General features: G+C 35.5%; 1 protein-coding gene and 1 non-coding gene across 5 annotated transcripts in view; both read right to left on the bottom strand.

Moving 5' to 3' along the window:
• The window catches only part of PTPN4 (protein tyrosine phosphatase non-receptor type 4), a 172,639-nt gene that overhangs the window by 8,308 nt on the left and 143,534 nt on the right, over positions 1 to 20,797 (bottom strand). For all 4 annotated transcript variants that reach the window (XM_033111995.1, XM_033111996.1, XM_033111998.1 and 1 more), the window contains 8 exons: positions 17,424 to 17,580; positions 13,244 to 13,410; positions 12,349 to 12,439; positions 12,204 to 12,265; positions 8,603 to 8,749; positions 7,703 to 7,831; positions 5,029 to 5,177; positions 3,626 to 3,761 (listed from right to left, as the gene is read on the bottom strand). In XM_033111995.1, the coding sequence (XP_032967886.1) occupies positions 3,626 to 3,761; positions 5,029 to 5,177; positions 7,703 to 7,831; positions 8,603 to 8,749; positions 12,204 to 12,265; positions 12,349 to 12,439; positions 13,244 to 13,410; positions 17,424 to 17,580 (1,038 nt within the window). The remainder of the gene's footprint in view (positions 1 to 3,625; positions 3,762 to 5,028; positions 5,178 to 7,702; positions 7,832 to 8,602; positions 8,750 to 12,203; positions 12,266 to 12,348; positions 12,440 to 13,243; positions 13,411 to 17,423; positions 17,581 to 20,797) is intronic.
• Positions 5,535 to 5,608, bottom strand: TRNAK-CUU (transfer RNA lysine (anticodon CUU)). The gene has a single exon. It is a non-coding gene; the product is annotated as a tRNA-Lys (tRNA).

The following is a 20,797-nucleotide window of genomic DNA, read 5'->3' as shown; positions in this document are numbered from 1 at the left end:
CTGCCTGCAGGCCAACAAACATTTCGTTGTTTTCTTGCAGACGTGGCTCTGTCTGTAAGTCAAGATCTCTGAGATTCAGAGACCTAACACCGTGGTATTCTAAGTCTTTCATCGCTGGTATTGTAGAGAACCAGCACGTTTGTTAAAGAAGAAAGGCGATAAATGTAAGGTAAAAGACGTTAAGCAAAAACAATGTGGTTCTGTGTTTGTATTGGAAGCACCAGTATTGATTCATAAGTTGTTTTCCTACCTCTGGCAACTGGAAGATTTCTAGAGACAAACACTAATCAAAAACCTATAAACCACTCTAGTGCTCAGAGGTGCTCCCTAGAATAATTTCTCAATAAAAAGAACCAGTACTTTTTGGAGAAATTACAGATTCTACCTTGGGGGCACGAAGTATACAAGTGGGGGCCTCAATATCTTTACTGATGGCAAGGAAGCTATCAAAGTTACTCAGGTCCTTACAAAAAGGCTCGGGAGCCAAGCTAAATAGCACTCACTGGCCAAAAATGGGACAATTTAGGCATCATTAAGAATCGTAAGTACAGGGGCCAGCCCAGTGGCCCGGTAGCTCAGGCGGTTGGAGCTCTGTGCTTCTAACGCCGAAGACGGCCAGTTCGATTCCCCCATGGGCCAGTGGGCTCTCAACCACAAGGTTACTGGTTCAACTCCTCGACTCCCGCAAGGGATGGTGGGCTCCGCCCCCTGCAACTAAGATTGAACACAGCACCTTGAGCTGAGCTGCCACTGACCTCCCGGGTGGCTCAGTTGGTTGGAGTGCGTCCTCTCAACCACAAGGTTGCCGGTTCAATTCCCGCAAGGGATGGTGGGCTGTGCCCCCTACAACTAACAATGGCAACTGGACCTGAAGCTGAGCTGCGCCCTCCACAACTAAGACTGAAAGGACAACAACTTGACTTGGAAAAAAGTCATGGAAGTACACACTGTTCCCCTTCCCCAATAAAAAAAGAAAATCATAACTACAACGGATAGAAACATATCACATTATGTATAAATCCACGATTTCAAAATAATGTCAAAACAAACGAAAGTAAACCACTGGGAGAGGCAATTGAACCAACTCATTATACTGAAAAGTTGTAAAGGGAAAGCATGCCTTTCCTACACAGCGTATGCCACTGGTTAACCTCTTTAAAGAAGTAGTCCAGCTAATTAATAAATAAGGAATGACAGGGTATCATCATTTTGAAAGCCCAATGAACTAATGGTACAGGCATTGATCACCCAAGGCTGCTTTGAGACTCTGCTTTCATTTTTTTTTTTTTTTTGATATATAACTAGAAGTCAAACTGCTGGACCATATCGTACATAATGAGTTTTGTTTTTACAGTATGTCAGGATTCATATGTGGTCCATATATTTGAATGGTTTATATGTTTTCTAAATCTCTTAAAAAAAAGAAAGGTATCTAAACTGGAAAGGAAGAAGTAAACTATCTCTATTTGCATATGAAATGATCTTATTTAGAGAGAATCCGAAGAAATCCACTCTCACACACAAAAAACTATTAGAGTTAATAAACAATTTCAGCAAAGTGTCAAGTACATGATCAATATACAAAATCAATTTTATTTCTATACCCAAGCAATGAATAGTCCTAAAATGAAGTTAAGAAAAAAATTTCACTTCAAATAGCATCAAAAAGACTAAAATACTTAAGAATAAATTTAAAGAAGTGCAAGACTTGCACACTGAAAATGACAAAACATCATTGAAAAAAATTTAAAAAGACATATAAATGGAAAGACATTTTATGTTCATGGTTTGGAAGATGGAATATCATTAAGATGGCAACGCTTCTACAGATTTAATTCAGTCCCTATCTTGCTTTTTTTTCAGAAAGGACAAATTGATTATAAAATTCACATGGAAATGCAAGGGACCCAGAATAGCCAAAACAGTCTTGAAAAAGAACAGAGTTGGGAGATTCACATCCTGACTTCAAATTTTATTAGAAAACTACAGTAATCAAGACAGTATACCAGCATTAAGAATATACACGCAAATCAATGAAATAGAATTGAAAGTCTAAAAAACATACACAAATGTTTATGGCACCACTATTCATAATAGTCAAAGAGCGGGAACAATTCAAATGTCCACCAACAGATGATGAATGGACAAACGAAATGTGGTATATCCATAAAATGGAGTATTATTCAGCCAAAAAAAGGAATGAAGTACTGACACATGCTACAGAATGCATGAACCTTTAAATATTATGCTAATTAAAAGAAGCCAATCACAAAAAACCACTGTATGATTTCATTCATATGAAAGGTCCAGAATAGGTAAACCTATTGAGACAAAGTACATTAGTGGTTGCCTAGGGCTGGGTCAGGGGAAAACTGGGGAAGGTATGAGGGAAAATGGGTATGAAGTTTTTTTCTGGGGGGTAATGAAAACATTCTAAAATTAGATTGTAATGATAGTTGCAAAATTCTGTGATATACGAAAAACCACTGAACTGTACACTTTAAAATGGTAAATTTTATGGTATGTGAATTACATTTCAATAAGGCTGTTCTAAAATTAAAAAAAGGCATGATTATGAGATAACTGGAAATTTGAATACTGGTTATTTGATAATATTAAGGAATTACTGTTAATTATACTTAGATGTGATAATGGTATTATGGTTTTGTTTAGAAGGAAAAACAATCCCTGTCTTTTAGACATATACACTAAAATATTTATAGACAAAAATGACATGATGTCTAGGATTTGCTTCAAATATGGGGAGAATACGTGGCAGTATAGATGACACAATATGGCAAATGTTGGATCTGAACACTCAACATAAAGTTCATTATATTACATTGTCTGCTTTTGTGTGTTTGAAATTTTCTATAACTTAAAGCTAAAACAATGACAGGCACTTACAGGATCCTATAGGTCAGCTCATTTCAGTAACTTTAATGCCACTGACAATGCTAACATTTCACAATGGCTTATACGAAAAGTAATCTTAACTTTAACTCTAAAATTCCATGATTCCTCTTTTGAGTCCTAGAACATTATTCAGAGTCATTGTAGAATGCAGTAAGTTAGTAGCTTTATTTCTATGATTTGTGTTATTGCTGCAATTGAAGTTCTTATGTGGAAAAGAAAGGTAATTTCACCAGGGGTGTTTCACTGACAGCAGGTCTATCAAGATTCTCCAGGTCAGGGATGCTATCATTCCTAGCATTCCACTTAACTACGTAACATAGGGCAATACTGTTTAAGCACTCAAGAAGTAACTTGCTAGGGCGGTATTGACAAACATTTTCTGTAAAAGACTGGACAGTAAATATTTTTGGTTTTACAGATCAGATGGTGTCTGTTGCAACTTCTCAACTCTGCTATTGTAGTGTGAAAACAGCCATAAACAATATGTAAATGAATGAACATAGCTGTATTCCAATAAAACTTTATTTACAAAAACAAGTGGCAGGCCGGATTTGGCAATGGGCTGTATTTGACAACCCCTGGGGGTTATTAGCTCCCGGCAGGGGAATCAAAAAGCTAAAAATATAGTTAGGAATATACAGTGGTAACAAAAATCACCATGTTGAGAATACAGTGAAGTACAGTATTATACGTGAAGTACAGTACTTACAGGTGTTTGGATCATCATAGCTCGTTGATCTCTCATTGTTCTTACAATATCTAGTGGATAAACTGGTTGATTGCATTCAATGAGACACATGGCTGTTTCCATAGTAATAAGAACCCCAGTTCTTCCAATCCCAGCACTAAAAAAGACAAATATGAGGCAAGATATTACTGACACTATTCCGTTAAAACTTCTGTGGATTTTGTGCAGAAAATTAAAGTACTGAACCACAGTATAATAGAAGAACAATTTGATTTTAATGTTTAATACTACAAAGGCAGCAGGCCAACTAGAAAGTATTTTGAAAATTGAAAAAAAAGTCACATTTAATACAGATTAAAATGGTCTGTATCCACACTCTCCCCCACTGATAGTTGTAAAAATACTATTTTACAAGAGTTACATTTCAGTTTTTAAAATATGAACAAGGTATAGAAATTTGCTGGAGTAACCTCACTTTAAAATGTAAAATAAAAGAATTACAATAATCTATCATTAAATACACAAAAGAGAGTATTTTACACACTCAAGTCATTTTTTAAAGGCAAATTTAACTCTGACTAAACTTGACCATTGGGATAGTCCACACCAACTTTTTGAAGCCTTCTCTGTGAACATGGCTATCGTGGACATTGGACCCTTAGGATAGAAAATGGCCAAACGTGTTTACCATTCCTGCCATTCTGTCTCTCAAATATGTGGTCTACAATCTGTTTTTGATGATTTGAAAGTCTGCTCTTAAAAAGTGCTGGAAAGTTTAAGAATAAAGAGATACCTCAATACATCCCTGAGTAAGTCGCTTAACAGAGGTGGCAGGATGGGGAGAAAATAATTTCTCTTTCCTAATCTCTCGGTTGGTGTCAGTGAAGGCTGGAGTCACTAGACCTGGCCCTTTAAGGGCAGATGGGGCATGAGTCTGAAAGGAAAGGAGGACAGCCTATGACTAGAGCTCCTAAAAGTGGCTTATCTTGTGCTGGTATTGGGTAGGCCAATTCCAAGATATGTGAGAGTACTCACCAAAAGTCCTTAGAGGGGCCACAGGCCAGGAAGGAGTACCTGCTGGGTGGGGGAATTCTAAACCTTAGCCTGCAACCAAATGCCTACATTACCGTATTTCATCAAGTCTAAGATACTATCATTGGAACACACATCCCAATTCCAGAGATGTTAAACTGTGAAAAAGACAAGCTTCTAAGAATCAGTGCAAAATATTATTTTTACTTCCTGTGATAAAGTTTCTGCCAATCATATATTGTGAACATATCCTTTGTCTTCTACCTTCAGAGCATAGCTTTGAGTTCTCTCTAATTATAGTGAAAATCACAAGGATAAAATAAATTACACATTCCCTTTTAAAAATGACATCTAGTTAGCTATTCAATCATAAAGGACAGAAAACAGAATACCTGCAATGAACAACAATAGGTTCTTCCTTGCCAGCCCTCTTACTTCGTACATGACAAACAAAATCCAGAAAGTCACTTGAATCATCAGGAACCCCATGGTCAGGCCAGGCTATGTACTGGATCTGAGTGAGTTGACGACTCTCATTTTTCTAAGTGTAAATGAAAAATTATGTACCCTTACTTAAGAATTACCTTTAAAATATAAACATTCGTGTTATTTTAATTTTAGAAGAAAAGCAAAAGAAATTACTCCCACTATTCCCCAAAAGTAATATATACACTCAATAAAACACAAAATTTCAACAAAAAAGAATCCATTTTATAGAAATAGTTGTATCCATTTAAGTATCGCTACTTGGATCATTACTTTTCTTATAACTCAATTTCTCTATTTGTAAAGTTTTTTTTTAACTTTTTAAAATTTATTTTAAGTATATTTTTCCAGGACCGATCAGCTCCAAGTCAAGTATTTGTTTCAATCTAGTTGTGGAGGGCACAGCTCACAGTGGCCCATGCAGGGATCGAACCAGCAACCTTGTTGTTAAGAGCACCACGCTCTAACCAACTGAGCTAACCAGCCGCCCCCTGTGAAGTATTGTTTAAGATGATAATCAAGTAAACAGGCAAAAACAAGTTAAGTTCTAGAAAAATGTTTAAGAAAACTAAAGAACTCGTTGAACAAGAATGGCAAAGCGAAAAAATAATTATGAACAAAGTTGGGCTAACCCTAAAAAACACAAGTGAAATCATGGAAAATCAGGAAAACAAAACCTGAAAGTAAATGTAAATTAAAAACTGAAGATCATAAAAACACATTCAAATCAGGGCTTAATTCTTTTTTAGGAGCCAAGAGTTGGTATAATAGAGAAAAAGACACTGGATTTATACATCTTGACTGTCAGTTAAGGCACTTCCTTCAGCTGAAAATGAAATAACATCTACACCTCAAAGGGATAGTCTTATGTTGAAAGGATTCTATGAGAGGACCTATAAATCTCCCAATCAGCTGTTTGGAATCATATGCTTAATAATTGGTAGCTATAGTCATTCAACAATGAATCTCGTTATTGTCATTTACATTAAAGGGAATTTCCAGAAAAGACCATGAAAGTAAAAGATAATTAAGTAAGGGACTAATGAAAGAATTCCCAAAGATACCTCAGTAACAGTTAATAACTACAAATAAAAGAATCCTGTAACTCTGTGAAGTGAATTGAAGTGCATCTAATACAGACTACCTTGATTATTGTTAGCAAAAGAATTTAATGGTACCAATAACCTACAAGAACAGATAATGTAAAATTATATTTTATTAAGTTTTGGGGTAGTATCTGTCTCTTCATCCATGTATGTATGTATTTACGATAGCAAATTTATTTCCCCAATTATATTTGGGTCAAACTTTAGAAGCGAATTTGAGTCTTAGCATAGCTCTGAGGTACTCAGGGTTTGCAAATAAAGCCAATATAGTATATAAAACGGCCGTGGACAATGCATGGGTGGAGCAAAATAGAGACTATGCTGAAGAGATAAATATTATTTTATGTAACCAGATACAGCCTATCTTTTATATCTACTTGAGAAAGTGAAGAAATATCTTATTAGCTTGCCTTGTTATATTAGACCATGAGCTATACAGTACACGTCCCTAAACACTAAATTCATTCTGATGGAATCTCTAGCCCATCAGATTTTGAAACTTTAATTTTTTATTTCTTGTAACTTTAGCTTTACTCAATGACAGATTTCTTTAACAGAAATCAGCACAACTTCTAGCTCCTTCCGTTTCGGTCAGTAAGGCTCTAACTTGCTGGGCTCCCTTAATCATACTCAGGGGGTAGGGGCTGGGGGGGAATGGCATTCTCATTTCCAAAGGCTTAACCATTGATGGGATGGGCCTGGATCTTCATAGCTTCTGCTGTTTGCTCTTCTTCTCTAGTAATTGTTTCTTCTTCCAGTCCCATTCAAAACCAAAGGTGGGTGGCAGGGGAATATGTAGCTGCAGGCAGTGAAAGTGTGGTGCACTGTCTCTAACAGCCTGGTATGACTAGCAGGATGCCATCCTCCACACACATCTTCCAATTGGTTTATTCAGCCATCATTTATTAATCAGTTTCCATTTCTGGCTCTGGCTTTGGAAGCCAAGGTGAGTGACCCAGGTGGCAGTAAGAAAAAGTAGAAATTAAAAAGCTATTCTCTATCTGCTATCAGAGGGTCTTGCCTATGACCTTTTCCCCTTAACACCAAGGAGACTGAAATTTCTCTCCTTTATACCTTTAAAAAAGGGGAATATTTTGACAGCTTACAATTGTTCTTTTCATTTCTACAGGTGTTTTCAAATACTTTATTGACATTACTTGGAGGAAAACTGATGAACAAACATACCTCTGGTATAATTTTTATGAACAGGCAAAGTATTAAGAGTAATAACTATTTATCTGCTAGATTCTTTTTTCACTGACCATTCATATTTACCCACAGAAACTGGAAATACATTTATTATAGTAGGAAAATACAATTCATGAGATTTCAAAGTATCCCAATCAATCAAATAATTCACTAATTTGAAATAATTATTTCCTAGTACCAGGACTCAGACTAAAACCATTTTCCACTTCCAAAGCCTTCCCCTTGAACATAGCAGTCCTAATGAATATCTTTCTTGCCTTCCTACCTCCTGGTTAAATAGTGTCATCTTCCTGAAGATATATGCAGTGTTTCCTTCTTCTGAGTGGCAGGTGACTTGGTAGCATCCATAGGATGAACTTCCTGTGGGTTCTGGCCAATATTGGTGACACTTAACCTGAAATCAATAGATTTAAAATACACATATACATATCATTTAGGTTCTCCAATTTTTAAAACATTTTAATTTTTAAGAACTTTCAAACTTACAGAAAAGTTACAAGAATACTCGAATGAACTCTCATACATGCTTCACCTAGATCTGCCAACTATAAACATTTCCTCTTTGCCATTTTTGTCTCTTTATACTAATTGTTTGGATATATTTTGAGACTGCAAATATCCTCTTTACAACAAGCTTTCACCCAGTGTTTTACTATTTATGATTAATTCTTGTCTGAATCAATTACTATAATACTATGAGGATGGCAAAATGGTGCACTAATTTTGGTATCTTTTAGATTTAAGTTAACAACGAAAGAATCTTCAACTAAAATGCCAAACGCAATCCATTTATTTTCATAATTAGGGTTTTAAAAAATAGCTTTACTGACATACAATTCACATATCATACAATTCACCCATTTAAAGTACACGCTTCAATTTTTTTTAGTTTATTCAGAGAGCTTTGCACCCATCACCACAATCACGTTTAGAACATTTTCATTACTCCCAAAAGAAATCCCACACCCATTAGACATCACTGTGCAGTTCTTCATCCCATCCCTTTATCCCACTCTGGACCTAGACGATGACTAATCCACTTTCTGTCCTCTATGGATTTAAAAGTTACAAAAAAGACTACAGTAACGTGAATATTTTGACTATAGTATATGCTATGTAATTTGAAAAAAGCCCAAGCAATGTGTAAGATTCAAGTATGACTTACTCTGCCACGTTCAACTTGTGTGGTCAACATCACAACCATGGAAGAGCCTTGTTCCCAAGTCATCTGCCAAAAATCTGTACAAGTGTGTGGTAATGGCCCTTGACAAGCAATGTACTGATTTATAATGCTAGAAGAAGGAATTTCCATCTAAATAGAATAAGACACAAAAATAAGATTTTCTGCATTATTACTTTTTACTATGATCAAGCATATGAAAATCATCTACTAAGTGGTAATTGAATACAACTAATCTCAATAAAATGAAAAATCAGTAAAACAAATCTTCATCAACATTTTATTTGTAGAAGAAATTTTTTGGAAATGGCCAGTAATTAGTGAAAACAGAAATTTAAGTATTTTCCAAAGCACTGTTATGGTTTTAAGAGTGGTTTTACAGAGAACCTGGTTTCAGAGGCAGAAACTTGGTACAGAAATAAAAAATACTTATCTCTAAACACTTACGATAAAATCTGTGAGAACAAAAGTTCTGCCATTTGTTTGAGTTTAGATTTTACATGTTCATATATACACATATATAACATATATATGTATATATGTGTATACATATATATTTATGTATACATATATGTATATATAATAAAAGAATATTAGAAAAATATTTTAAATTTATTATTTTTTAGAAAGCAGTAAGATTATGAGTATTTGGGGAAGATGAGTCATCATCCTACTCTATTTTGAAATTAAATTAAGAAGAAAAGGTGACATATGCACATGGCAATTGGAAGAATATCAAAGGGTGAATAGAGAAAGTCTCCCTTCCACCCTAGCCTCCAGTTTATATCCAGAGGGCAATCCTTTTTTCTAACTTCTAGTATATCCTTTCAGAGCTATTCTATATACCATACACAAATGAACATGCAAAACTATCTTCCCTTTTTTCCTGTAAAACGTAATGTTGCTGTGCATTTTGTTTCTTTTCCCCCACTTAATCTTTGGAATCATGTCAGATTAGTAAATAAAATTTCATTCTTTTTAATGGCTATACTGTGTAAATATACCATATTTTATTTTACAAACATTTAAGTTGCTAACCTATTTGCTACCATAAACAAAGCTGCACTGAATACTTGTGTAAAGCTAACATTTTTGTGCACATAAGAAATATATTTGTATGGACAATAGGAAGAAATGAGAATGCTGGATCACAGTGTATGTACATTTAAAATTTTCACAGCTAGTGCCAAATTGCTCTTCAAAGAGGTTGTACTATTTATATTTTTACCAATAATGTATGAGGAATGCTTATTTCCTGATAATCTTCTTAATATAGTCATAACCCCTGATCCACGATTCTGAAACTCCCAATGCTCTAAAGTGTAAGTTTGCCTTTTTCTTTTGGTATACCTGACTTTACCTGAACTGATTTGACAGCAATACCTGAGTTTAACTGATCTAAGACTACTTATAGTCTGTATTAGTCCCAATTACTGGAACTATCCATAGTTTGCTGTTGAATATCAACATACTGATTAAAGGGCAATGTTTCATAGCCTGGTGGGGATGTTACCTATATAATATATAGCATATGCACTTAATAACCTTAAAAAAATCCAAAAAATTCTAAATTCCAAAGCATATTTGACTCCAAGGTTTCAGATAAAGGATATATATAGACTTATATATGGTATTATCACACTTTTTGATATTTCTATCTAACAAGTGAAAAACGGTAATTCCTTACAGTTTTGATTTGTACTTTTCTTTTTGTGAATTGAGTGTATTATTTAACTGTTATTGTTATTTTTTTCTAAGTGTTATAATGGTATTGTGGTTTTGCTAAAAAACTAAATAAAAAAGGGTCCTCAGAGATTCATACTAAAATAGTCAATCCTCATTATTCACAGATTATGTATTTGCAAATTTGCCTACTTGCTAAAATTTATTTATGACCCCAAAATACTTGTAGAGCTTTCACGGTTATTTACAGACATGTCCAAGAAGGTGAAAAATTGGAGCGACCGAACACGTACGCTTCCAGTGAATGTTGAATGAGAGATGGTTCTGTCTTCTTGTTTCTGCTCTCATACCGTAACCGTAAATAAGTGTGCTTTTTGCAGTCTATTTAGTGCCATGTTTTTGAATTTTTGTGCTTGGTGGTGATTTCACTGGTTAAAATGGTCCCCAAGGGTAGTACTGAAGTGCTGTCTAGTCTTCTAAGTGTAAGAAGCGATATGCCTTACAGAGAAAACACATGTCTTAGATAAGCTTCCTTCAGGCATGAGTTACAGTACTGTTGGCTGTGAGTTCAAAGTTAACTGATCAACAACGTGTAATAAATAAGTTCAAACAGAAACAAGGTTATGTACAAAAATGTTGCCAATAGAGGCTCATGGGAACTTAACCCTCTATTTCCCCTTGGAGCAAGGATTCAGTATTTGCTAATTCAGGGTTAATGAAGACTTTATAGACTATCACTACTGCAAATAACAAGAATTGACTATATTTACAAAAAGTGATATATTTAGGCTTTAAATAAATTACCTAGGGGGGTGGTGTTAGATGAAATAAGATTGGCTATTTGTTGATAGTTCTTGAAGCTGGGTAACAGGTTTATGGTGGCGGGGATCTTCATACTAGTTTTTCTACTTTTGTACAGATTTGAAAATACCATAACATTTTTTTAAACATTATTTGAAGTTCCTTTTCTGTGACCTCTCTTTGTATATCCTTCATTATTTTCATTGTATTTATTTTTCTTATTCATTTATTTTTCTTATTCATTTATTCTGTATATTGAAGAACTAAGCCCTCTGTAGTATTTTAAAAATCCAGTTTGTCATTTGATTTTAGTACTTTTTAAGCATCCCCCAGATTAAAATTTTTACATTGCCAAATTCACCAATCTTTTCTTTATAACTTAGACATGTTTTCTAAGCTTAGAAAAGCCTTCCACTTTCTGAGATTTTAAACAATTCTAACATATTTCCTCCAAGTTATTTCATGATTCCATTTCTTACATTGATATTCTGATATATCTATAATGTATGTTGGCATCAAGACTGTGTAGGTAAACTATTTATAGATAAATGATATGATGTATGGATTTGTTTCAAAACAGTCTGGATATATGGGGGGCATAGTAGGATTACAGGTGAAACAAAGTTGGCTATGAATGATAATTGATGAAGCTGAGTGATGTGTATATAAATATAAAAGTTCATTCTACTTTTGCCTCTACTTCTGTATGTTTGAAATTTTTTATATTACAAACTTAAGGAAAACAATAATAATCCTTTTTTCCTCCAAGAGGGGGACTTCCTTACGTGATATATTCTAGACAGTAGACCTAACCCATTCACTAGGTAATCTGTTTTATCTTCAATGGTTTAAAAGTCTATCTCGATCATAAACAAAATTCTACTATTTATTTCAGGACTAGACTATTCCATTCCACTGCTGTATGTGTACTTGTATATTAATATGCAGTACCAAACTATTTAACATTAATTTTGTAATATTTTTCAATATCTGAAAATTTTAATATTCTGTCAACGTTAGGCTTTTAACAGAGGAATAAGTGCCAAAGTTTATAGTGGTCCCTCTTATACCAGTGACAAAGACACAATAAAAATAAACTTACATTTATATAATTTGCATTGATATAGTCTTCATTACCCTTTAAAATGACCCGTGTAGCATCATCTGAAAAATTTCAAAGAAAGAATGTTTTAATAAAGTAATGTTAAAAAGATTTAACTTAACATACAGAGATCATAGATACTTACAAGGCGAAATATCTCTGTATCTATTTTTGGAAATGTTCTGAGGTAATTTGGCACAAGACATTGTCATTCCAGGTTTTTTCCGATACAGTTGCTAAAAAAAAAAAAGTACAACACAAGTCCAGCAAGCCATCAAGAGTTTCTGTTTTGTTTTTCAGACTTGTGTCTATGCTAACAAGAAACAGGTTTTTTCCTTAGATAGAATACTTCATCTATACAATGATATACCTTAGACTAGTAGGATATTAAACCAGATTTGCAAAGCTGAATTCTGCACAATTTCCGATATGAATTGTAAATCATATTTTGAAGAATGGTAAAACAAGTTAGAACAATTTTGCTTACAGCACAAAGATAAAGTACCTTCAGTTTTGAACAGCAAATCTATAGAAAATATTTAGCTTTCATTTAACTTGCAGATGCTATAGTACATGAACCAAGGACTTTTTACAAGAAAAACTGACACACCCTAAGTGTTTTTTAGTCACAAATGTTTATAGTCACTTATCTATAACATATACTTCCAAGCAACAAATATTAATGATGGCAAACTACACTGACAACAATTAGAGGATTAAATATGACAAGGTACAAAAATTATTTTCCTTTAACTCAGGATTTTGAAGTCTACAATAGCCTATCTTCGTCTGCAAACTGTCATAAAAACAGCTATTTACAGAAAAAAAATTTAGTTTGATGACATAAGTATAAAATTTCCTTATTCCTCTCTTTTACTTAGACATCTATTTATGTAACCATGGCTAGTATTTTGGGAGCAATTTTAAAAACTTTGTATTTTAGAATTCTTTTTCTGTCAAGTATTTCTCAGAATACCATTTTAGTGTGTAAATTATAACTGACAGATAAGGCAGCTAAGAAACCATACAGCATTACTTACATCAAACTGTGTCAGGACTGTTCCAGTGATGAGCCCCTCAGCTAGCTGGATCATTGACTCACGCAAGGAATGGTCATCCTGATGGACATTATCTAGTGGGGCTTTCTCAGGAATGTACTGGAAGTCTGGCTCATTTTCTAGCTTTTCTTCCACTACATCATATATAGCTAAGACAACAAACAAAAAACACAAAGAGCCATATAGAAATCTTAATGAATTGATGAAAGGAATTTACCATATCTTTTCTTTAATTATGTGGCAGGAGAAATAATTCATTTATTCTTAATTCATCACGTCTGAGTCTGGTGCCACAGTGTAGGGACGAAGAGTGGCTGTGAAGCTGAGTTTTTCTACACCTTTGGGGAAAAGAAGGGTTCTTGGCCATATTGCTACAAATATCTGTAACTTGAGAAGACATGAAGAAAAAGAGGAGCTGCCAAGAAGCAGCTCTGCAGAGACCTGCCCTTAATCTGTGGGACCTACGGCAAGCGTACAAATAGAGGCCTGTGTACCGTATGTCTAGGTTTGAAAGGTTACAAATAAATTGAACAAATATGTCTTATCCCTTTTCCTTGACATATGTAAAAAATAACTGGGAGGCCATTGTTCAAATGCGAATGTAGGCCAGAACTCACGGTCACGGCAGTGAGGAGAGCCAGACCCTAGACTGGCCTATGGCCCGCCCTACTTCTTCTCCCATCCTCAGCTCTGTTCTTACATGTGGGAGCCTGTGAACATGAAGAGGAACATCCCAGTCCATATGAAAGCTTGTTCTCCACACCTTTCCAAATGGCTGCCTCCCAGCCACGCTGTTGGCCTAGAAGTACATACATCATGTGAGCCACCTTGGGGGAATGGACCCGGGAAAATGGCCACACAGGCCCAGGAGTGGGCTCAGAGCTATTTGGACAGAGAACTGAGGGTTGAAAAAAGTAGTCTAGGAAGGAAGGGGAGGTCACAGGACCCCTTGCTCCTGCAAAATCCTGACTTCCATGGTGGTGGTTAGGGGAGAAGGGGCGGGGGACAAAGCCAGAATACAGCTTTCTAAGGGATGGAGCCAAGCTATGGGTCTCCAGTGTCCTTGTCAAAGAGGTTTGGTTCCTGCTCAGATATGTAGGCACTTTTTAGAAGAATAAATTTCTGAAATGAATGAAAAGACAAAATGGTATGAATGCATTTTGTCTAAGAAGTAAGATTTAAAGGGAAAAAGACCAGAATAACAAGCTTTTTGTTTTTCTGATATTTTTGGCAAACATAATTTTAAAGTTTGATTATATAGCATGTCCTCCCTTAACGTTGATAGGTTCTTGGAAACTGATTGGAGCAAAATGACATACAATGAAGCCAGTTTTACTAGAGCTAATTGATATAAACAAGAGTTAAGTTCCTATATATTTCTGGTCACAAAAAACTCACCAAACTTCTAAATAAAGATCCAAAATACTTCTCGCATTAAACATTGAAATAAATGTAAGCTATACATACATTTAAGAAAAATTAATAAAGGCAAGTAAGATAATTATTTTCCAACATGCTTATTCCAGTTCAGGGTCTCAGGTGGCCAGAGCCTGTCCAGGCAGCTCAAGGCAGGACCCCACCCTGGAGAGGACGCCCTGGCATCGCAGGGCGTGCTCACACACACCCCCACATTCACTCGGACAGGGACAATGTAGATACACCAGTTCATCTCACGTGCACGTCTTTGGGATGTGGGAGGAAACCGGAGTCCCTGGAGGAAACCCACAGAGACATGGGGAGAAGGTGCACACTCCACACAGACAGCGGCCCTGGCCAGGAATCGTTTTCATTTTTCCCATCAACGTTGTAACAAATGACGCTGAACAAAACATTATTTGAAGATCTGCTGTTCGTTATTTTACATAAAAATAGATATGACACACCCACACTAAAAGTGAATACAGGTCTTGGTCCAGATTTTGACAATAAAATAACATTTGAAACATCTTTTGTCAAGAAGTAAGTCCTAGGTGGGTTCTTCTTCTAATTTAAAGTATAAATTAGGTGATTTGAATTGCAAGAAGCCCTGACTTTTCCATTATATGGACTTTTGTTCATCTTCTGGGTCTGTACTACTCATGGATTTGTGAGCTGAATGTGTTGGTGCCAAAGTGCCTTCAACTATAAATTGGGGATAATTCATCTCAATGGACGGCTATAAAAATTAAATGGAAGGGGTGGTAGGTTAGCTCAGTTGGTTAGAGCGGGAGATCTGAACAACAGTGTTGCTGGTTCAATTCCCACGTGGACCAGTGAGCTGCACCCTCCACAATTAGATTGGAGATAACGAGCTGCCACTGAGCTTCTGGAGGGGCGGCCGGATGGCTCAGTTGGTTAGAGTGTGAGCTCTCAGCAACAAGGTTGCCGGTTCAATTCCTACATGGGATGGTGGGCTGTGCCCCCTGCAACTAAAGGTTAAAAATGGCAACTGGACTTGGAGCTGAGCTGCACCTGGAGAAGCACCCAATATTTCCCCAAAAATTAAATGGGAATATACAAAAGAGTCTAGGTACATGAGAAACACTTAATACTATTATTATTCTAAATTCTTTAGTATGTTATCAAGAGGAAACAGAACAAAATAGGGAGAATACTATTCTTGGTATAAAATTTAAGTGCTTTATGTGACAAAAAATGCCTAATAATGAATCAATCACCTCAGTATCAGGTCTAAATAAATGAGTTCCTTGAAAAGTCAAAACAGAACGTTCTGTTGAAGTTCTTTGAATTTCCTTAGAAAGCAAATTCTAGACCACGAAAAGAGAAAAACACAAAGTAGAGAAGATAAAATGCCTACTTGTACCCAAATAAGTTTTGTGGTTTTTTTTTTTTAATTTATTGGGGTGACAACTGTTAGTAAAATTACATGATTTCAGATGTACAATTCTGTATTACATCATCTATAAATCCCATTGTGTGTTCACCACATGGAGTCAGCTCTCCTTCCATCACCATATATTTGATATCCCTTACCCTCATCTCCCACCCCCCACCCGTGTTTTTTTTTTCTTGCAAAAATTTACACGTTTGGGTATGGTGGGTGAACAGATAGAGTTCTAATTGCTTTTCTATGGTGTTCTTCAACAACTGGTACACGGCATTAACCTACAATTACTCTGGTGGCTAAAACTGACTAATAGGAAACTGTTAAGAACAAAATTAAAAAAATATATCTGTAAGAATTTTTTCTCAGAGGAGACGGATGGAGTGCTGAGGGAACTTGAAACAATGCCATATGAAAACTGGCTTGAAGGGTCAGGGGTTGTTAAACTGGAGAAAGGGGGCGGGTTTCTAATAAAACCAGCTATTGTCAAAAAACTGAAGGCAGAGGGATTAAACTTATTCTGCATGAAATTTACTATGCATAGCACAAAGTGATAGAATCAGGAACAATAGGACTGAAGAAAGCTGGATTTTTAATTCAGTTAATAGTTCAAGCTATCGAAGGAGGAACGAAATGACCTGCTTCAGGAGTCATGGAATGCTCCCATAGACAGGCTATTCTGAGATTGTTGTAGAGGAACTCAAGCAGTCGGCAAAAGGGCCAGCGCGTACGCAGAACGGCAAGAAAGTTTCTCCAAGCCTGAGACTCTTGTCTATGAATTAACAGGTCAGCTGTCCAGAGCAGCATTATCGTACTAAAAACATAGACAGAATTTTCAAAAAATAATGCTTTAACTACTGCTTGATTCAGAGTTTTCTGAAAACAGAACAGAGTTCAAAATTTACTCATTCATTCAACAATTGTTCACTGAGTACCCACTACTACTATTAGAGCAACTGGGGGAAGAGGGAGGCCATTTTAGCTACGGTAGTCTGGAGAGAAGGACTTTCTGAGGATGCCATTTGAGCAGAAACCTGAAGGAAATGAGGGCATAAGCCATACTATAATCCAGAAGAGTATTTTAGGCAGAAGGAACAGCAAGAAAGCCAGCACAGAATAGAGGAAAATGAGCAGGCTGAGGGGGCCAATAATTTGGATTTTACTCCAAGTGTGAATGGAAGCCACTGTGCTTTGAGTAGGAAACTGACATGACATGACTTACGTTTTAAAAAGCCTACCCTAAAAAAGAAAAAAGAAAAAAGCCTACTCTGGCTGCAATGTCTAGTAATAAATACTGATGAATTATGAAAAATACCCAGTGCTGCATAGAGTACGTACCATTAGGTCGAACTAGAAGTACGAGTTCCCCAGAATGTCTCTCACAGCTGGCTTTAATAAACAGGACAACCTGATCATGGGTATGTTCCGCGATGTCCCGACCATTGATCAGTACAACTTGGTCCCCTTCATTCAATCGAGGGACACAGAGGTCAGCCTGTGATGTAATGCAGATAAGGTTTCAGATTTGTACATGGCTTTCTAAAAGTAAAGCACGAAAATTTATTTTTATAGACTCTACAACAGGAGAACTAAAACTACATATAGAAAAGCATCAATCTACTACCAAAAAAAAAAAAAAAAAAGAGAAGTAGACAATGTATTTTTTTCCTTCTTCATTCAACAGCTTCTTCCCTGATGCCCCGTTATATGCTTACACATACAGGTAAGACTAGTAGTCTCGAGGTGGCTAGAGACAGCCCTTGCTTGTACCATCCAGGTGTATACAAATGTCAGTTACCACAGTTTAAATAACACCAGTTTCCCAACAACATGGTTGGGAATTTCAGTTACCATGATATATTAATTGTGAATAATTAATTGCATGAAGTACAAACTTTGCTGCTAGCTCATAGTCCAAAAATCACCATGTAAATAACAGACATAGATCATGATCAGTGACCAAGCTATGCACATGTTATTCAGTTCATGCAGAGACAGCAAAGTATGTACTTATGTTGCTTCCTTGTCTCCCAGTGATAAACCTACATAACAACGGATAATCAAAAGAGGGAATTGGCCAAAAAAGTTAAAAGTGCAGCAAAGAAACAAAAAGTGATACTGCTGGAAGTGAACTTCATATTGAACGTAAATGGAGTTATAAAAGAAATAGCTGATGACGGAAACATATGATGTACACGACTATTGTTTGAGAGATTCTAGGTATATAGTGAAAAATTTAGTGATGGTGAACTTAACATAAATGATGACAGTGGCTGTAATGAGGAGGAAGAAGACGTCCATGAGGAAGTGATGTTGGCAAAAAACCTCACTAAAGGAATGCTTATAGATATCTGACAACATTGAAAATGCAGAGGACAAAATGTTGGACGTGGATTCAAACTTAGATAGGATTATGACAATTTGCCAAAGCGAGAAAGAATGCTCACTCTGTATCTTAAGTTTCACGATGAGGACACAGCACTGTTCAAACTACTTGTGATAAGTTTTTACAAAGAAATAAAACACTTAAATTCTCAATGTTTCTAATGTTTAGACTTATAGGATACTAAATCAGTATTAGTTTCATTGTTTTTTTATTTCCCTATACATTAATGAGAATATATTTTATTGTTTTTGTATTTCCCTATACATTAATTGTTGAATGAATGAGTAGAGAGATTTTAATGTTTTGATAAAAAAAATTAAAGTTCATGGAAACAATCAGGATTTTCCCCCAGTGATTATCAAGGTCACTTTGTCCTTTCAGCTTGAATGGTCATTTTTACGGTCTTGCACTACCTGTGCAAAGTGAGGACTGCCTGTTATTTTATTGAGAAAACAAGTAATTAAAGTAAAAGAGATAAACAGAAATATGGACAGCATGTTCCAGGAACACGGTAATAAGGCCGTATGGGAGTCAAGGTTGAAGGATGATAGGACAAATAGAGAAGGAAATGATGACAGGGTTGGTTGGACCTTACGAAAAAAAAGAAAAAAGGAACTTCCAGTGGCAAAGTCTTGAAGAAACGAAAGCATGACTACTCACATTCACTGTAAATACAAAGTTAATAAAATCCAACACGGTATTATCATTAGTGGAAAGAGTACAGGTCTAGGAGCCATGTTTTTCCTCTACTGCTTAGGAAATGTGTAATCTTGGACACCGGAAACTCTGAAAATGGAGCCGATATCTGCTCTAATTATTTCAGAGTTGTGAAGATAAAAATGAGATAACTTTGCAAAGTGTTAAGGTCTGGAGAATTCAAATTTAACATTCTATCATTCTCTCTGGTTGCTTCTTGCTCTACTTCTTGTAGTGGAGCAGACGGCATTCACATAACCCTGTGCGTTAGTAGTGTGATGCTTTTGTGTACCAATCTGCTCCCACATTTTTACAAATGTCTTTGAGGTACAAAGACTAGTACCTCAAAAAAAAATTGGGAGGTATTAATGGTACTGGGAGAAATGTAATGGGTTATAGCAGAAATTTATCCTCTCACCTTACTTTGTGGATAGTGCAGTTGGTGGAAAAGAGGAAGTGGCCTACAGTTAGGGAGAAGACAGTTGCAAATCTCTAAGTGGACATTCACTGATATTTCCAGTTCAGGGATTGAGACTAGCAGGGTAGTATATTAACCAATATGCTATGACATGCAGAGATTTTTTTTTTTTTACCCATTATCACTGAAGAGAACAGAACTCTCTCATACTTAATCTGCTTTTGTCAGGTATGTTTGTAATTTTTTATTTGCATTTCATTACGATATGGCAAATTTAGATAAACTGTGTATTAAAATGAATTTTGTTGAAGCAACAGCTATTAGCTCAAAGATGATCAGATAGGAAATAAAACATGACTTTAACTGGATATTATTTTGTTCATTTCAGAAGGTGTCCAATATATATAAAAAGACATTAAAATATTTACACTCTGTCCTTTTCTACTAATCACTTTAAAATGAGGTTTCCAATTGGAAGACTGTGATGGTCTCTAATTAGTAAAATACAGAAATGATAAATTTCTGCTGTGTTAATTTGTTCCAAATTTAGCTCAATATTTATGAAACATAGTTGTATGTGGCAGAAAGGAAAAAAATCACCAATAATTTTTATAGCCTAAAAAGAAAATTTAGAGTCACAGAATTCTGTTTGGAAATGAACCTGTCCGTAGAATGTTCCCTAACCATCCTTGATTTAATTAAAAACTATCCATATTCAGTGGTCAGAAAAATCAATATTGCTTTTGTGTCGTTCACTGATTCTTACAACTGGCACAACAAAAAAGGTTCATTATTTCTAATATAAGAGCAATACATGCTCATTGTCTTGATTCAGACAATTACAAAAAGGAAAATAGAAGAAAGTGATAATGACCAGTAATTCCACTACCTAGATGAAACACTGTTAATATTTTAAGCATGTTTCCAGGCTTTTTAATGCACATCGCTCACATTTAAAAAAACTGGATAAAACATGTATGTGGAATTATAATATGCATTTCCCATAACGCCATCTTATAAACATATTTCCATACTGATATCATCCAACAATTCAATAGCTGCAAAGCAATGCATGACTTATTTCACAAAGTCTAATGATGTATATTTTGATTTTCTCCCAATTTTTAACTGTTATAAATAATACTACAACGAATCCTTATGTATCTTTTGTTCCCTAGTCCAACTGTTTCAGTAGAGGCCATTTCTAAAAGT

This window comes from Rhinolophus ferrumequinum, chromosome 8 (genome assembly GCF_004115265.2).
Source record: "Rhinolophus ferrumequinum isolate MPI-CBG mRhiFer1 chromosome 8, mRhiFer1_v1.p, whole genome shotgun sequence".
Classification (NCBI taxonomy): domain Eukaryota; kingdom Metazoa; phylum Chordata; class Mammalia; order Chiroptera; family Rhinolophidae; genus Rhinolophus; species Rhinolophus ferrumequinum.
The sequence above is the reverse complement of the archived record's forward strand: the minus strand, read 5'-3'. Positions and strand labels throughout refer to the sequence as shown.